Raw genomic sequence first — 19533 nt, forward strand, 5'->3', positions numbered from 1 at the left:
CAATCACATTGAATGCATACATGCATTCACGAAAAAACCTACCCCTCTCTGTGTGTGTGTGTGTGTGTGTGTGTGTGTGTGTATATGCACATCTTTGCTTTGTTTTTTGAGACAGTGTTTCCTCTGTGTAGCCTTGGCTGAACTGAATTCACTCTGTAGATCAGGCTGGCCTTGAACTCAGAGAGATCTACCTGCCTCTGCCTCCTGAGTGTTGGGATTATAAATAATCTTTTTTTTTTTTTTTAAAGGAAGAATTAAAAGGAAAATGAGGTATAGTGAGATGGGAAAGGCCAATGTTGTTAAGACTGTGGCCTTCGAGAAAAGTTTCCAGTGATTTAGTGTGCCATCAAGACATCTTTACTAGGGAAAGTAGTATTTTGTGTACTAAAGCAAGCTATAAATTTGTTCTATCTTTATAAGCAGCAAAAAGACTTAAACAAACAGAACCTCTTCTTGCCAGGAATGTCGGCACACACCTATAATCCCAGCATTTGGAAAGCAGAAGTAGGAGGAGCATAAATTTGAAGTCATTCTGAACTACCTGAGATCTTTTCTCAAAAACAAAACAAAAAACCAACACCACCAAAAAAAAGTACCTCTTCTCAAAGTCAGAATTTGGAATGAATCTTCTGTAGGCTGACACAGGCTCTAAGTTTGATCCCCAGTATCTCATTAAAAAAAAAATTTTACAGAGCAAACCAAACAAAAATCCAAACATTATAAAAGGTCTACTTCTTAATTAGTTTGATTCTTGCCTTTTGCAAAGAATATTGGTCTTAAATATCACCTGGTTTTATAAAATATGCTTCGTTGAAATTTTGTCTTTTTATACCTGACAACATCGATATTCGTTTCCTCCCAATATAGCTCCTACTAACTTGGTCAAGACAGCTAATGAGAAGTCATCAAAGTAATACTTTGATCAGGTACAGTAAAAAGGATCTGGAAAACATTGAACTCTCTTTTTTCAATAAATGTCAAAGCTATGACAACTAATAAATCTGACAGTTAACTGAACATATTCTGAAATCGTTCCATATGTCCCAAGCTTTCTAAATGCTGACAGTTGGACTAGGCCATGTTCTCAAATGTCAAAAGAAAGTTGTCATTTACTTCAAACTGATTTCAGCAACTCCTCTGTGGTGGCCTACTTACATATTTAGTGCTTTGCTAACGTTGATCGAGGCTCCAGTAAACTACAAACAAATGGAAAGAAACAATGTCTGCAACTTCACGGCAGAGACACATCTTACTTTTCCATTCTATTTCGGAACGCGATACCAAAGGATTCAGCAAAGATCAGAGTGTAACACTACAACACACAGCACAACAAAGTGTACGTTTGTTTTCCAGTGACAAAACCTCTATCGACGTCTGGTAGCCCACTGCACAGTGCATAAAGTTTTCTGCGAATAACGACTGTCTTAAAGGCACATTTTTAGCCTCAGCTCGCCTGCCAGAATCTTTCCCAGATCCTCACGCCATGACCAATTCTAAACACTGTTATTTTGAGGCACAAGGTGATGATTTCTCTAAAGGAGAGTATGAGGGCCCCAGGTAAAATCAGGCTTCCGACGCCGGGAGAGGGGACGAGCCCAGCCCCCGAAAAGGTAGCCGAACAGCTCGGAGCCGCTGTTCCGGCTCCAGGCGACCGTGATGGGACAACGCACGTACCCTGGCCCAGCGGGCCGCGGCGGCGGCCACCCGCCTCAGCATACGGAGCGCAAGGCTGCCCAGCCTCCCCGCGCGCCGCGCTGGGCCTGGCGAGGCTGCCGAGGGACCGACGCCTCCTCCCCGAGGCCGGGCGCACGTGGGCCGAGGCCGCAGGCTCCGGAGACGCAGTGCCCTGCCGCAGCTTCCAGAGGAGCCAGGCCGCGGAGGCCGCAGGCCGAGACCTCGGCAGCGCCGGCAGCGCAGGAGGGCAGGGCGCTCCCGGCCCAGCGAAGGCGGAAGCGGGGGGAAGAGCGAGCTGGGCCAGCACCGGGGCCGCCCTGCGGCGCGGAACCAGCACTCACCGTGCCTCCATCCTTAATGATGATCTTTTTGGCCAGCATGATACTGCGGTTCGCGGCCCGTTTCTTTTTCTTCCCCTGGGTCATTTTACCATCCTTGACTCCCGGCGCTGCAGCAGCCACTCAAGGGGCGGGCGGCCCCAGCGGCGAGTGCGGTCCCGCCACTACTGCCCGGCCGAGCCACTCAGGGCGCACGCCGCCATCTTGAGGGCCCGGCCTGCCTCCGGCAGCGCGTCACATCGTGCGATCGGCTGAGTCGCCCGCCCCGCCCCCGTGACGCAGCCACGCCCCCGCAATGCAGCCACGCCCCTCCAGCCCTGCATTAGCAGAGGACTGGGAGGTGCGGCGGGACCCGGTGGAGCCAGGTGCTTGGGGGCTATCTTCTCCCTTCTAAGGTGCTGAGCAGTGGCAATGTGAAGTTTCTCCTTCACAGATGAAGCTTCAAAAAGTTTTTACCTACTCACATCTAACAAACAGTTTCTCAGATGCTCAGGCGTCCCAAGCTATTAGCATCCGCATCAAACGCGTTCCCACCAAAGCAGAATTGAAGGGAAAGTGTTTTCCAGGAATGGTTGGTAGCAGGTAACCGGTGTTTTAGCGGTTGATTTGATGCTCATCTAGGCCATGCTGGTTTACATAGTCCCAGTACATTCTATCCCAGTCGAAACTAGATGTCATACTTTATAGGCTTTGAAAAATCAGTTTGACTAGAAGACTGGTAGAAAGAGCAGACACAGGTGGAATATGAAATAGGAAGTATTACCAGTGCTGACTTTTGAGGCAGGAGCTCATTATGTAGACCAGACTGGCCTCAAACTGAGAGATATCCCTGACTACCATCCATATTGTGATCAAAGTCATGTGCCACCATGCCTGGCAAAGTCTTCATTTTGGTAACTGTTGAAAACCTTTTTCTTAAATATACCTTCGATGAAAGGAAACTGGAAACAACCTAAAATGTGGCAACAGTGACGCTGGATGTGGTGGTTCTAGGTAAGATAATGTTCACAAACTCAATGATAGTCCTCCCTGGGAGAAGTGTATTGGGCTCCCTCTCCTGGCTTGTGGCCTGGCTAACAGTGCCCTTGTTTTAACAGGACAAAGCAGAAATGACAGCACTGACTTCAGAGGAAAAGTCAGAAAAGGCACTGCATGTTTTTGCTAGCCTTTTCATTCACTCCAGTCAGGAGGTGTCGATTGTTGTGCCATAATACCAGAGGAACTATGGAGAGGTGCTGCTGCTGAGCTGAAACCTCCTACAAAGCTTTGTGGATTATCTTGGAAACAGATCCTCTACACCTGGTCAAGCCTTGAGCTGACTGCAGACTTTGAGACCTTCAGCTAGGAATACCCAGCTTCACCACATTGCTGGGATGGTGTTGTAGTTCTTTTGGAGTGCTCATCCTGTAAGCACAGGGCTTCAGATTCTATCCCCAACAATCAGTGAACCCAGCATAGAAGTGGATGCCTAGATCTTGGCATGAAGGAGAATCAGGAATTCAAGGACACATGTGAGAGCCCAGGGATACGAGACGCTATCTTAAGAATGGAGGATTCTTCAGGCCACTGCGCACTGGGCTATTTGTTACATGGCATAAGTAACTACTAGACAAGGTAAAGGACAAAGTATGGGCCACATAGGAATGTGAGAGTTACTATAGCTTTTCTGTAAATTTCAAAATAAAATGTTAAAAATAAACCTGGTTGGATGTTCTGTTCCTTGTACTTCCATGCTGAGTTCGAGGCCAGCCTGGTCTACCGAGTGAGTTTTAGGACAGCCAGGGCTACACAGAGAAACCCTGTCTTGAAAAACCAAAAATAAATAAATAAATAAATAAATAAATAAAATAACACAACTAAAAAAATCTGATGGTAGAATAAGGATGACAGTGTTCACTGAATTTAGGTACGTGGACAATTAGGTGAGAGCCAAAGCACAAGAGTAGTTTAGAAAAGTTAACAAAACGAGCAGGTGTAGAGGGGATCACTAAGAATACACATAGCTCAGAACAAGCCTTACAGAACAGAGAGCACGAGCATGTAGGAAAGCAGCATTGTAAATATAGTGACACATATGTTCGCCTTTCCAAAAGAAACAGAGCTGTAACTTGGTGGAAATTACTCTCCACAGAAGGTACTTGCCAATGGAATGGGACAGACATAGGAACTAAGGAGACTTCTCTGTCAACTATAAATTTTTCACTCATATAGTTTTAAACTTTTGAATCTGGTAAAAAATGATGAATTCAATAATAAAAGCTTAAATTTATAAACTAGATACAATAAAAACTAATGAGCCTATTTTTGTTATACTAATAACCATGCAGAGAAGACCTGAATTCCATTTTTGTTTTCTTTTTTTCTAAGACAGGATCACACCATGTAAGACTGGCTGCCCTAGAATTCACAAAGGTCATCCTGCCTCTGCCTCCTGAATCCTGGGATCAAAAGGGTACGGCAGACAAGAGGAGGGAGGAGAGGGAAGTATTAGGGGTGGGGACAGTGAGCAGGATGTAAGGTGACTAAGTAAAAAAAAAATTTTAAAAAGTGTATGCTCTCCGGGCAGTGGTGGCACACGGCTTTAACCCGAGCACTTGGGAGGCAGAGGCAGGTGGATTTTTGAGTTCTAGGCCAGCCTGGTCTACAGAGTGAGTTCCAGGACAGCCAGAGCTACACAGAGAAACCCTGTCTCAAAAAAAAAAAAAAAAAAAAAAAAAAAAAAAAAAAAAAAAAAAGTGTATGAAGTGTATGCTGTCATGCCTGGCCTTACTTTTAAATGCATGCTTTTAAGCACATTACTTTTAAATACATGCTTTGAATGTACAACTTTAGTGGGCTGGCTATATTCTAATAATAAACAAAAATACAAATAAACTTATAATTTTACATGGTATGTTTGTCATTAGCATTTAAATTCATAATAAAACACAAGTATGTTAATATTAGGAGCCAAATTGTTTCAGTGTAAGAAGACAGATAGCAAAAAACCATGACATCAAACTTTTAACGCCTGCAATCCCAGCAATCAGGAGGCTGGGGCTAGAGAAAGGACTGCATTGGGTGTTCTGAGAGCGCTGGGCTAGCAGAGGCTACAATGTTTCTTTTCCAAAAATGAAAGCAACCATGTGGTTGCTGGGAATTGAACTCAGGACTTGTGGAAGGGCAGTCAGTGCTCTTAACCGCTGAGCCATCTTTCCAGCCCCTAAATGTTTTTAAATGTAGTTTAAGGGGGCTGGAAAGATGGCGGTTAAGAGCAGTAGATGTTCTTCCAAAGGACTGGAGTTCAATTCCAAGAACCCACATTAAAGCTCACAATTTCTATGTGTAATTTCAGTACTACAGGGTCCAATACCTTCTTTTGATCTCCTTGGGCACCAGGTATAAAAGAACTGCACAGATCTACATGGCAAAATACCCATGTAATTTAAAACATTATTTTAAATGCTTTACCAGGTGGTATTGGGGGGAAGCCCAGTGCCCAGGAGAGGACAGGAATAGCAAATGTTTGAAGTCAGCCTTAGCTACATAACAAGCTTTAAGACAACCCAGGCTACATCGTGAGGTACTGCTTCAAACCTAAAATCAACAGGAGTTCTTTCACAGCATCATCTCTGTGAGTTCACAGATCCAGCCAGGAACATTTTCACAGATGCACTGGTATAGTCCGTCACAGCATGACTAAAGTGACTGAAGTGGCAAATGTTACATAAAACTAAAACATTGAATACAAAATCAAATATAACTGATAAGAAAAATGGAGAGAACATAAAATAAATAGAAAACAAAATTCTCAAGAGATATAAAAAAGTAAAAAAGGAAAGAGAGAGGAAGAGAAAAAAGAAAAAGGAAAAAGAAAGGGGTAGGGAGATGAGACAGGGTTCCGCTGTGCAAGGCAGGCTCGCCCTTAGACTTGCCTGTAGCCACACTGGCCTCAAGTAACCCCATTGCCTCAGCCCCAGGAGCACCTGGAGTACAAGGCTGTACCAGCTTGTCTGGCTTGTAATATGCTCCTAGCAAAAGAGGCCTTTTCAAAAGAAAGATTTCTCATTATTTGTTTTTTGAGACAGGATCTCATTTATGTAGCCCCGATTGTGCTGTAACTCCCAATGTAGACCAGCATGATCTCAGACTCAAAAGATCTGCCTGAACCTGTGTGTACCACCATGCCTGGCAAACTTTTAGTTTTATTTATTCCTTTATTGTTTGTTTGTTTGTTTGTTTGTTTGAGATAGGATCTCATTATATAGATCAGCCCAGCCTCAAACTCACTGAGATCTACCTGCCTCTGCTTCCAAGTCCTGGGAATAAAGGCATGTCAGCACACCTACCTAGCTTTTTATGATTTTAATTTACATGTAGGGTATGTGTCTGCATGTGAGTATGTGCACATAAATACAAGGGCTGGTAGAGAACAGAGGCCTCAGATCCCCTGGAGCTAGAATTACAGATAGTTGTAAGCTGTCTAATGAGGTTGCTGGGAATGAAATGTATGTTCTCTAAACCATTGAGCTACTTCTCTAGTCTCAAAAGAACTATGTTAACACAGAAAAGAATAGCAAAAGATTTCACTTAGTGATTTTCATGAGAACTCAACAAACAAACCAACCTTTGTTTTTAAAAGGCTGAGATTTTAACCTTCCTGGGCTCCTAGAGCAGTCCATCTGTGGCTAGGTGAACGTGGGGGGGGGGGGGGGGGGGGAGGGAGAGAGACATGTGTGTGCTGCTATGTCACTTTGGCTTGGGAGTGACTGCATGGGTGTCATGGCAGAAGCAATCCCACTCAAGCAGTGAAGGAAAGAGCCTGAGTAATTCCTGAACCTGCCAGTAGCAGAGAAGTATTTTATTTCAAACAAAATACTTTTGGGCTGTGATCACTATATAGGCAGAAAAATTCTAACCACTTGAAATAAAAGCTAGTTTCTGGCTAAAACAAAGAAAAGGAAGCAAAATTACTTGTGATAAAAACTTTCCAAGAGATGAAGATAAACAATTCATTCCTGAAATATAAAAATAAGAAACCAATCCCCAGATTAATTAGACACAGGTAAAAAGGGAAAGTGGAAATATAGAAAAATATATGTAGTTATTTATGAAAATAATCTATTTCCCTTATCTATTAAATATAGATAACAATGGTACCAAAAATGACATGAGAAATTTATCATTTTAAAAAAAAAAACCCTAAAGATAGTTTATACATTGCTTTGAATTATGTATCCACAAAAATTTAAACATACGAATCGCATTCCCAAACCTCAAAAATAACTTTTTGTAAATGAAATACAGACATATATCAATTTGGGGTCAAAATCATTTAAAATATTGTTTTAAATCACAACAAATCAAGATTTACAAGAAAAGAAACAACAACCAAGTATATACAACTGTTAAAGTCTCAAACCTGAATCATGATGCAGGTATCACAACTCACTTAAGCAGGTGCTGTTCATGGATGCTTTTATAGGTTCGTAGTATCAGGTTCTTAGACAGTGGATTTAAAGGGAAAATGTTGAAACAACCAAAAGCTAGAATTATAGCTATTCTTGAAAAAAAAAAAAATCCCGCTTTCAAGTATGTGTCTAAAGTTGTAAATTACAGAATATTCTCCATAAAAGTCAGGTATTTATTTGGTAAAGCAAGGCACATAGGACCAGATTGTGATAAAGGTGCATTTTCTTTGGCCCTAACTTCTTTAAATATCTTGGAGATCCTTGAGGTGACTTTCAATGTAACATAATTACTTTTTATAAATCCCATGTAAAGATATATCTAAAACGTAGTCAAATATTCTACAATGAATGTTTAAATAGAAGGAGTGACAATAAAGCCTTTCTTTAAAAACTAAATAAAACAAAACTCAAATGGGGGTGGCGGTGCACACCTTTAATCCCAGCACTCTGAAGGCAGAAGTAGGTAGATCTCTGTGAGTTCCAGGCCAGCCTGGTCTACACAGTTAGTCTCCGGCAGCCAGGGTGGCATAGTTAAGATGTTGCCTCAAAAAGATAACAAAACAAAAACACTTCTATGAATGTCAGTATAATGACATTTTAAAAGTCTAGTAACTTGACTTGTAAGAATAGTATTCTATTTTAGGGTTCAGAGCAGAATGTCGATTAATTTCCCTTTGGAATTTTTTAATAGGCTCTGGTTTAAATATCAATATCAAGCTGCCTTTACTTCATGTGAAATTCTGTGTCATTCGATAGAAACTGATGTAAACATTTTAGTTCTGAATCTCTAACCTCTATGTTCTATATTGTAAAGGTAACTTACAACTTGCAAACCACTCAGTAAGGAGCTGCTGCTGCACTGATCGAGGGGCCTGCCTGGGGTACCATTCTTTTTCCCACTGTGCTGGGCCTAACTTTAATATAGCTCTCAGCTGGCACTCTTCTCCAGGAATTCATATGGTCTTTTAATGAAAGTAGCTAAGAAACAACAAGTACACCTTTAAATGCATAAAATTTAAATAAAGAGTTATTATAAAAGTATGACACAATAACACCTTTGAGTGTCATCAAAACACAAACCACATTACACAAAATTTCAGCATCAATATATGACACAATCTAGGTTACAAGCCCATTTCCCCCAAATATTACTATTTCCTTATAAATTTTTAGACTATACATTCAACCCAATTACTTTTGAACTAGCCAGAAAGAAAAAATATAAATGATGCATAAAAGATTTTCAGACACCTAAAATAATACAACTTTAACCACCTTACTATCCAATTACTTCTTTTTATATATTTCTGTAGGGTTAAGACAGGGTAGACTAGATTTAAGTAACCATTAATTTTGAATCCACACTGTATTAACACACTTGCACACACAATGCTTTAATATGAGTGGAATATGAATCTGTCCTCTTGAATTTTGTGTATTTGCAAGATCTGGGCTGCACTTAGTCATAGGTCCTAGGACATAAGCTTAAATGCTGTGGTGGCTTCACATCACAGTCTCTACCACACCACATACTCAGTCTCTAAAAGGCAGTCACTGAAAACCATAAACCTGGCACTCAGAAAGCCTGCTATCACTATATCCTCATTGGTGCAATGACGTTAAATATTCTATCCTTTTAACTTTGAAACTGTTAATGGAATTGGTTAGCCATGTTCACTGTTGAAAGTACATCTGCTCTGGCAAAGATCAAATAGCCAATCCAAGGTTGCCAAGGGAACTTTACAGTTCTTTACAATAGTGCTTTTGAGTCAGACTCCATTTAACAAAATCTATTAGAACTACATAAAAAATAGTTACCTTTTTATAGGTTTGTATCTATTAGAACAAAGTTTTAAAATATATACAATATAAATGAAAGAATAAAATAGATTTTATATTCAATAGGTAATTCTCCAAATGGTCAATAATTAAATAACTTATATTCCAAATATAGAATGCATTTTTGGCCTCCCAGTTTATTTTACTATTTCTAATATATTCTCTCTCCTTTGACTCTATAATTAAATAACTCATTATTTGTATCCTCAACTCCAGTGTTAAAAAGAAAGAAAATCTACTATTTTAAAGCAAATGGTTGCTCCTTCCCCGAAGCACTCATGGGAACATCACAAAGGAAACCCCAAAGGCAGTCACGTCTTCCAGACACACGATCAGAGTGTTCCTGGGCAGAGTGGGCTTTAAGACATAAAAAGTTCTAAATAGCCTTAGAACTTAAAATATAATGCAACTCACTTAAAACAGTGTAGTGAGGTGGGCAGAGTGGCCCACACCCTTAATCCCATCACTCAATAGGCAGAGACTGCCAGGTAGGTATTTGTGAGTTCAAGGCCAGTCTGGTCTACATAATGAAAACCTGCCTTAAGGAAAAAAACAAACAAGTAACAATACACTTTAAGAAAAGAAAAAAAGAAAGTAATACACTATGGCAGTATAGAATGTCTGCAAGAAAATCAGTTTGATCATGGTCCACTGAGAGAACTAATACTCTTTTGATTGCTGTTTCTGTCAACAGTTGGAAATTAAAAGAATTTCCTGCTGCAGATTAACAAGAAATTTCTCCATTTCAAAAATACATACGATATATGTTTCATATTTTACATTTCTCTACATGGAGACTGGCCAGTAATCATTATTTTATTTTTAATTATTAAATGAGTACTTAATCCCTTTAAATTAATTTAAAATGTTTAATGGTAACACACACAAATTCAACTTAAGATAATGATGAGAATAATGAGAAGAGAAACCCAACTGGGAAATGATGGGTAAATTCCATTAGTGCCAGTCACTGCTACTCTAGCATAGGAAGAACCAAACTGCATTCAGCTGTCTCAAAGCAGTAAATGGTCAGACATATACAGAGAGATAGGTTCTTTCTACACTAAATTTAAATATGATTCAAGCCCAGATTATTACTTCATCAAGTCTTATGGAATTAAACAAATAAAATTTATCAATCCTTTCTTTAGTAATTTTCTGTATAAATATAAAAATCCCATGAAATACATGAAGTATATGAAAATGGTTTTAAATTATATTTGTTTGTTCACAGCTTGATAGGCAATTATAAATTTCCATTTAAATAGTTCATGTAACTTGATACATCTGTACAGAAAGAGTAAGGTTAAGAACATGTGATAAGTGTCGGCAGATCTACCTTGCAAACCTTGGTCTTTATTTGTATGCATGTGCTCTTGCAAAGGCTGCACTGGACAGTTCTGCAGCAACTAAAAGGCTGACATCATTATGAGCTCAGACTTAAGGCCTCCTCCCAGTATCCCCTCTAACCCTACTTCCTGGACACACTGCCAAGCTTGGGTTGCAGATGATGTACACATTTCATCCTGAAGACTACACATTTTCAAACCATTTGAACAGAATGATCAGATTTAGCATGATGATTTCTTCATAGAATCTGCAGAAGTCCTCTGTGCAAGATTAATGTTGAGGTTCCTAGGGCACCATTATGAAAATCCAGTTAAGGATAGAACATGACTATGCTTTAGTGGGATTTCCTGCAGGTTTGGGATCATAACCGTACAAGAAAGTAGCTGCTATTACAAGGATGGCTCCAAGGAAAAAGACACTAAATAGGATGAAGAAAAAGAGAAGGAGAAATGTTAGATTAAAATCAAATTAAGTTCTTTACTATACTGTACTATATCTGTACTATATATCTATACTATAAAAACAATTGTAATTTGAGGAAGACATATTCCAGAAACATACTAATAAATGTTGAGTACTTCCTATGACCCAGATGCTCAGCTAAGTACTTTACATGTAAACTTCATTTTGTTCTTGAATGACTTGAAACAGTACAAGAATTAGCTGCATTCTGTACCTTTAGGAAAGGCAATTACAGGGCTTTAAAAACTTGCCCCAAAGTCCCAAATAGGAGGTAGGATGCTGTACACACCCTGGCTTTGAGCTTACACTTCATGGTGCACCTCACCTACATGTACATTCTGTATGGGATTCATTCCATAAAAGGTCCAAAACATAAAATATAAAAGGAAAAATTCATTATTTTATGCTAAACTTAGGTGAATTTAGTTCAAAATCCAAAGTAATAATAAAACTCAAGACCAATGTTTACAGGATATTTAAAAGAAGGAGATGAGATCACACTCTTTCCTCTTGATTCTATATATGTAGAAATACAATATACTTCATAGAAACTGGACATAAACCAAACTACCAATTGTAACTTGCTACATATAGTTTTAATGCAGCTAGAGTCATAGATTAGTTTTGTCTTTAAGATTTCTATTAATGCTTCAAAGTCACTACCTTCAACTTAAAAACAAAAAATCTAAAAGGACAGGAATCACTGGTCTTTACCCTTCCCATGACAAGAGGCTTTTTATTTGCTTTGCTTTATTTGTTACACAGTTTCACTATGTAGCCCAAGCTGGCCTCAAATATATACAACTCTACCTGGACTTCATGGATAAGGTATGTGCCAGTGTGCTCCATCCAAAAACACCCTTCACACTCCCCCTCCACCATTCTATAAATTCAGCTGTTTGACTTCATGTACTTTTTCCTGACACTGGTATCTGGTAGATCCTAGTCCCTCAACCACAATCTCTTTCTATCAATAAGTGTTTACTGATAGTGATTCAGGTCTACTGTCCAAGACTCACTCCCCTAGAGTGAGTTACTCTACTGCTTATCACACTGTGATTAATACATTATTTGCACATTTGTTACCCTGCTCAGCTATGTACTCATCATTCATCAGAAACAGAAAAACTATCATACTATGACTATTTCAATGATTTGAGCCCCCTCTTTAACGAGCTGGATATATACTGCCATTCACATGCTGGCCATGTTATAATTAATACAATGTTTGTTTTCTAGTCACTATGGCCTTCTTGAGCACATCACCTCATTTATAGGTTTCTTTTTTCCAGAATCCAGCAGAGTGACTGCTGGCACAGAGTGGCCACTTAATGAACTTTTGGAAAGTGAATAAGCAAACCTAAATGGAATCATGGTAACACAAACAACAAAATCAGACATACAAGAAAGAGTTAGAATGGAAAGGAAAAAAAGATAAATAGAAAGGAGTATTTTACCTGGTTGGCACAAAATCTTGTAACCAAAAATAAGATATGATTGTTGACAATATTATGGATAAGGAGGTTGCAAATCCTTTTAAAATGTTATCTGCATACTTGATGACAGCAGCTATTACAAGGCCTCCAAGTGCCTGCCAAAATTTTAAGAGAGTATTTTTTAGATGAACATAAAACTGCTTTTCAAAACAATTTCTTTTCTCAGGGAAGATTTAAGAAATAAAATTATATCCCAGCAAATGATTCATATAAATATTAAAAACAACAGACTTCCAGTTTTGTTTCCTAGCCCTCAATGTAATCATCAAAGCAATCCAAGGTTTGCTGTAGAAGAATCTGATCAAATTACAAATGGTCTATTTTTATCAAATTCAATAATTAAACAGCACTTGTTTGGATAGCTGAAGAAACAAATACATACGAGGTTTAAGCTTGAAAAGAACCCCTTTTAATTCCTTTCCAACAGTCCTCTCATTTAGCCTTATTCTTTAATTTCCCCTACATTCTAATCTACCTCTTATGGCCATCAGGACGTACTGCTTGGTTTGGTTTGGGAGTGATTTTTTTTTTTTTTTTGCAGTGCTAGAATTAGACCCCAAACCTATTACACAATAGCTAAGTTGTCTGAGCTGTCCCCGCAGCATATAAAGAACTTCCAAATTATTCTCAAACTCTAGATTGTGGCTACTTACAAACAGATGGGGGAAGCTGGAGAGATGGCTCAGTGGTTAAGGGTGCTTGCTGCTCTTGCAGAAGACCTGGGTTTAGTTCCCAGCACCCCTGTTAGGCAGCTCACAACCATCTGCAACTCCAGTTCCAAAGGTTCTGATGTTTCTTCTGATCTCTGCAGGCATTGCATGTTCATGCATACACTCAGGCACACATATATACGCATACAATTAAGTAAGTAAAAAAAACCAAACAAACGAACAAACAAACAAAAACCTTAATGAGTGATGGGTAGCTCAGTCATAAATTACTTGCCTAGGAGGTATGAGGGCACTGGGTTCAATCCAGACAACACACACACACACACACACACACACACACACAGACTTATACAATAATCCAAAATGCTCCAAAACCCTATACTTCTTTGATGCATAGATGGAAAGTCTACACCTGCCACATTTGATGGGTCAGTCATACAATGCAGGTGGATTTTAAACTGTATTAATATTACTTCCAGGCTATGTGTATGCTCATACATAAAACAAAATTTTGTTTAGACTTGAGTCACAGTCACAAGATATCTCATTATATATATATATATATATATATATATATATATATGCAAATATTCCAAAATTTCACACCCTTAATTATCTCAATCTGATAAAAGACCATCTGTATGACCTGGTTTTGTTTTTTATCAAACCCTATATATCTGCTTCCAAACCAAACCAAGGGTACCCACTCTAACTGCCTTCTACGATGATGGAAGTTTAATTTATAAAAAGTCATGAATTATACCATTGGACTTACTATAAATTTTGTTTGAAACAATATTTCAGGGAAATACTGTTATTCATCTATTTATTCCCTGTTGGGTTTTTCAAACCAGTTATAACAATTTAAAAACAAATGTGTGGTGGCACACTCCTTTAACTCCAGCAGTTGCTAGGCAGAGCCAACAGATCTCTGTGACTCTGAGGCCAGCCTGCTGTATACTACTGAGTTCCAGCAAGAGCTATGTAGAGAGATCCTTTCTAAAGTAAAACAAACAGAACCATTTGGCCTGCTCTTAAAGGAGAGCTTTCCCGTAATTAGGTGAACTGTAGCATTTGTAAGTTTTCTATGGTTCCCATACCTCCACTTTCAGTTCTCTCTAGCTTCCCCTTTGTGTCTCCCCCTTCTTTTATAAAGATGCAAACACCCTTCCTACTTTCAGAGCACCACTATCCTTTGATACTTCTTTACTTGCCAGGTCCTTGAGCCTTATGACTTCAAAAAACTCTAGCAAAGTATGCTTTAAGAAAAATGATTTCCTCATTTTTATATTTTCCAGAATATCAAGATGTATTTTTGGAGATGAAGTTAGTCATCTCTTGTACAATTAAAGCCACATTCACATTGAAGAAATTTGACTGAAACATTCTAATATATAAATATAAAATAAAGCTTAAAAACTTGCATAATTATCTCAAGAGGCTCCTTCCATCTTTAAAGGGCTGACCACAGCTTTTCTATGCAATGATAATTGCAGCAGAAAAATCAAAGCTTATATTTATCCTTAGTTTTAACTATTAAATACTATTTTTTGAGACAGGGTCTCTCTATATAGCCCTGGCTGTCCTGCAGCTCACTATGTAAATCAGCTGGCCTCAAACTCACAGAAATCTTCCTGCCTCTGCCTCCAGAGTGCTGGGATTAAAGGTGTGTGCCACCACAGCCCGGCTTCTCTATTTAATTCTTTTTTTAAAATTACTATTATTAATTAATTAATTAATTAATTATATATGGATATTTTGCCTGCATGTATGCCCATATCTATCTATCTATCTATCTATCTATCTATCTATCTATCTACCAATCAATAGGTCTGTACCCCTAAAATACCAACATGCTGGTACCCATTTTAATTCTCTGTATTGAAGCAATATTCAATAGTATTAAATGAAAGACTTATATGCTTTACCTGCAGAACAACAACTATCCACGTCAGTTGATTATATCCCTGAAAAAATCCATTCTTTGATACCAATTCTCCATCATAAACGTACACACCCATTAATCCAAATATACTCCCAAAGAAACCTAAAAGAAAGTAAAACTTAGGTCATAGGCAGTTTTTCTGAAGAGATATTTTTCTGTTGACAATCCTGTTTCCTTCTCCTTCTGCTCCAACTGGCAGGGTCCTGCTTTGCATTGGAGGATAACCTGGGACTAGGCATTTAGCACAAACTGAACTGGAACTCTGGTTCCTGTTGCTTTGGTCTCCCAAGTACTGGGACTACAGGCTTGAGCCATGCTGCACAACTCCTTTCTTTTTGATGAATACCTTAAAAAATATTTCATTTGAGTTGGGTGGCGGTGGTGGTGGTGGTGGTGGTGGTGGTGGTGGTGGTGGTGGTGGTGCACACCTTTAATCCTAGCACTAGGGAGGCAGAGGCAGATGGATCTCTGAGTTTGAAGCCAACCTTGTCTACTGTCCCAGGGCAGCTAGAGAAACCCTGTCTCAGTAAAAAACCAAATCACTTGATTTATATATAAACAACAAATTTTACATAATACTATATGATGACTACAAAACATATACATAGGCAAATAGGCATGAAAATACTTTTAAAAATAATTTACTAACCATTAAATACTATAATAATATTTAAATTACAGTATTTGAAGTATTAGGTTGGTGATTCATTCAAGCATTTCTAAAACGCTTGCCTGTAGCATTCCACTGTATCATCAATTTTCCTATTGGCCACATTTGTATGAGTAACATTTATAATTACATAAAAGAAAACTAACACATATCACATATTTCTTTGCAAAAATTTTAATTAATACAAGCAGTGAATATGAGTTACAAAAAAGAATACAAAACTAACTGATTTTTCTAGTTCTAAGTCTGTCATGAATTTTTTTTGGGAGGGGGTTGGTAGTGGACATGTGCATAAAAATATACTTGATAGTAAAAGTGCAAGATCCATGTGGAAGTGCCACAGCTTCTGGTCCAAACAGCATGTTATGACTATAAAAGAGATGAAAATTGCTTCATTTCCAACTTCTTCCATTTTAAGAGTAAAATATGTAAATTAGTTGTAGCATCTTCGAAAAAGAAGAGGCAATACAGATAAACATGTTAAGACTCCACAACTGAGGGCAGGAGCAGGCTATACTCTGGGATCATCAACCTGCTTTTCCATATCATGAGTTGAGGCATTCAATACAAATCCAGTTTTCTAAGGGCAAGATCATTACCAGTTCTTTGTATCAACAGCACATTTACATTCAAGGCCTATGTACTTAAAGACTTAGGGAGCTCTACAAGGGTAAGAACATAGATCTTTGTCTGGTCTCTTTTTAAGATGGGTTTCCTGCCTCAGCCTCATGAGTGCTTAGGGTCAGAGGTGTGCCCCACCATACATGACTGGTATAGTTATTTAGAAATATATATTAGAAAGCCTTTAAGACTTACCAAGTTGAATGTTTCTTATCCATACTGATTGTTTTGTTTCTTTTAAGATTTTCTCAAAATAAACTCCAGCAAAGCCACTTGAAAAACAGGCTGTGAGAACTGCCATGAGGCCTACAAACTGTGAGCCAGTTGAAAGGTCCTTAGAATTCAGCTCTTGAGAATCTGAAGGCCACTGAATAAGAATAAAAGCAACATTCTGATGGCTCAGTGGGTAGGGACACTTGCAGCCAACACTGACAGCCTGAGTCTGATCCCGGGGACCCACATGGTTGGATGGACGGACTCTCACAAGCTGTCCCTGACCTCCACAGGCACATTATGTTACTGCCTCAGCAAAAGTACACACACATAGGAGAAGATAAGCTACCTCAAGCATAGTAGGAAGAGAAGCTGGTGGGAAGGGAACCACAAACTGTAAGGAAAACCCAGTCCATCAAAACATGAAAGACAGTCAAAGTTACTGAATGGGAAATAGTACCCATATGATTTGGATGTTACTGACCATGGTGTAACAATTTAACTATTGTTAAATATTCCTTCCTATCTATGTCTCACTCTTCTAATGTTCTGAGACTTACTAAGCCATTTCTAAAGAAACTACCCATTACTATGTATATCCATGTACAGTGGATTTCACTATGACATGCTCATACATGTGTCTCACACATTTTGATCATATCCTCCGTCATTACCCCGTCTGCATTCCCACTGCTCCGTTTCTTTTTCAAACTAGCTTCTTTCTTTTTTTTTTTTTAACATCTAGTTTTTCCTCTCTCCTTTTAATTGTTGTTGTTGGTTTTTTGGTTTTGTTTTGACTTTTTTTTCCCAAGACTGAGTTTCTCTGTGTAGCCCTGAGTGTCCTGGAATTAGCTCTGTACCAGAATGGCCTTAAACAGGGATCCACCTGCCTCTGCCTTCCAAGTGCTGGAATCAAAGGTGTGAGACACCAGGCATAGCCCTTAATCTTCATTTTTCAACTGCAAAATTCTGCTATTTTGCTTAACATAATGACCTCCAGTTCTACATTTTCCTGTAAATAACATAATTTTGTTTTTTATGGATAAATAAATCTCCATTGTACGTGTGTGTGTGTGTGTCTGCGTGTGTGTGGTGTGTATATCACATTTACATTATCCATTGACACACTAATAGGCATTTAAACTGGTTCTATAACTTAACTATTGTGAACAACTTTGCAATAAATATTAATATCTCTGTAGTATGTTCAAGTATATATTTTAAAACAGTATAGCTGCATCATGTGGTAATATTTTTACTTACTGACCAAGATGGTTTCAGAAGAGAAAGTGCTTGCTATGCAAGCCTGACAGCCTGCGTTCAATTCCTGTAACCCACATAAAGATGGAAGGAGAGAACTGACTGCATCAAGTCATCCTTTAACCTCCACACATGCTCTATGGTATGTGTGTTGGCAGGTACACACACACACACACACACACACACACACACACACAGACACATTTAAAATCTTCCCATGGAGAAACCTCCACTCTATTTTCCAACTGGTTGCTTTGAATTGCATTTCAATCAGAGGAGCATTAAGATTGATTTCCCCACCATTTATTGTTTGTTTTGCTGATAACAGCCATTCTGATTAGTACAAAATGGACTCAGTGTACTTTTGATTTATATTTCCTTAATGGCTAAAGATGGTGAACATCTTAGGTATGTTTATGAGGTATCAGTATTTCTTTTGAGAACTATCTGCTCAGTTCATTTGCCTGATTATTAATCGGCTTGGGACTTCTGGATGCTTGGTTGGTTATTTTTTTCAGTTCTTTATATAATTGCATGTTAATCCTGTCTGATGAGGAGCTAGTGAACATCCTCTTTCCCTCCAAAGGTTGTCTCTTCAGTCTGTTTTCAGTGTCATGTAGCTTTTACATATCATGTACTCATATCTGTCAATTCTTGCTACTGTTTCCTCAGATTGGAGTCTATCAAAAGTCCTTGCCGTGAGCGATTCTTAAGTGCTGTCCCTGTTCCCTTTGATATTCTCCAAGGCTTTAGGGTTTAAAGTCTTCAATCCATTTGGAACTGAGTTCTGTGCTGGGTGAAAATGTGCCTAATCTTAGCCTTGTACTGTGGGTGGATACATATACATAGCTTCTGAACACAATTTGTTGTAGAGGCTGTTCTTCAATGTATGCTGTACTGGCTGGTTACATGTCAACTTGACACAAACTAGCATCATCAGAGAAGAAGAAGTCTTAGGTAAGGAAATGCCTCCATGATATCAGCGGTATGGTATTTTCTCAATTAGTGATCAGTGGGGGAGGGCCCAGCCCATTATGGGTGGTGCCATCTTTATGCTGTAGGCCCTGGGTTCTATAAGAAAGCAAGCTGAGCAAACCAGGGGAAGCAAGCCAGTAAGCAGCACCCCCCATGGCTTTTGCATCAGCTCCTGCCTTCAGGTTCCAGCCCTGTTTTGAAATCCTGCCTTTGATGTTGAACAGTGATATGGAAGTGTAAGCCAAATAAGCCCTTTCCTCCCCAATTTCCTTTTTGGTCATGGTGTTTCATTACATCAGTAAAAATACTAAGACATATGGATTAATCACCTTTGTCAATAATAAAGTTTATTTCTGAGACCTTTTCATCCGAGGTTCTACATGTCTGTTTTTGTGCAGTACCATGCTGTTTTTATTATCATAGCTCTAAAGCATAATTTGAAAACAGGTACCATCATACCTCCAAAACTGCTTTGTGAATGGGGCAGAGGCAGGATCTCACACTGTAGCCTACAGTAGCCTAGAATTTACTAAGTAGCCCAAGATGGCGTCAAATTCATGGTAATTCTG

At 38.9% G+C, this 19533-nt stretch overlaps 2 protein-coding genes across 10 annotated transcripts in view; both read right to left on the reverse strand.

Moving 5' to 3' along the window:
• The window catches only part of Slc71a1 (solute carrier family 71 member 1), a 31371-nt gene extending 29132 nt beyond the window's left edge, over window positions 1–2239 (reverse strand). For 2 of the 4 annotated variants that reach the window (XM_034499896.2, XM_076933171.1), the window contains exon 1: window positions 2016–2239. In XM_034499896.2, the coding sequence (XP_034355787.1) occupies window positions 2016–2099 (84 nt within the window). In that variant the 5' untranslated portion in view covers window positions 2100–2239. The other 2 variants (XM_076933168.1, XM_076933169.1) reach the window with 2 other exon arrangements.
• A 4582-nt stretch (window positions 2240–6821) lies between these two features.
• Window positions 6822–19533, reverse strand: part of Slc35a3 (solute carrier family 35 member A3) — a 36603-nt gene continuing 23891 nt past the window's right edge. For all 6 annotated transcript variants that reach the window (XM_076933177.1, XM_076933175.1, XM_034500650.2 and 3 more), the window contains 4 exons: window positions 16712–16883; window positions 15209–15327; window positions 12571–12704; window positions 6822–11069 (listed from right to left, as the gene is read on the reverse strand). In XM_076933177.1, coding sequence (XP_076789292.1) covers window positions 10979–11069; window positions 12571–12704; window positions 15209–15327; window positions 16712–16883 — 516 coding nt within the window. In that variant the 3' untranslated portion in view covers window positions 6822–10978. The remainder of the gene's footprint in view (window positions 11070–12570; window positions 12705–15208; window positions 15328–16711; window positions 16884–19533) is intronic.

The sequence above is a fragment of the Arvicanthis niloticus genome, chromosome 4 (assembly GCF_011762505.2).
Source record: "Arvicanthis niloticus isolate mArvNil1 chromosome 4, mArvNil1.pat.X, whole genome shotgun sequence".
NCBI classification, from domain to species: domain Eukaryota; kingdom Metazoa; phylum Chordata; class Mammalia; order Rodentia; family Muridae; genus Arvicanthis; species Arvicanthis niloticus.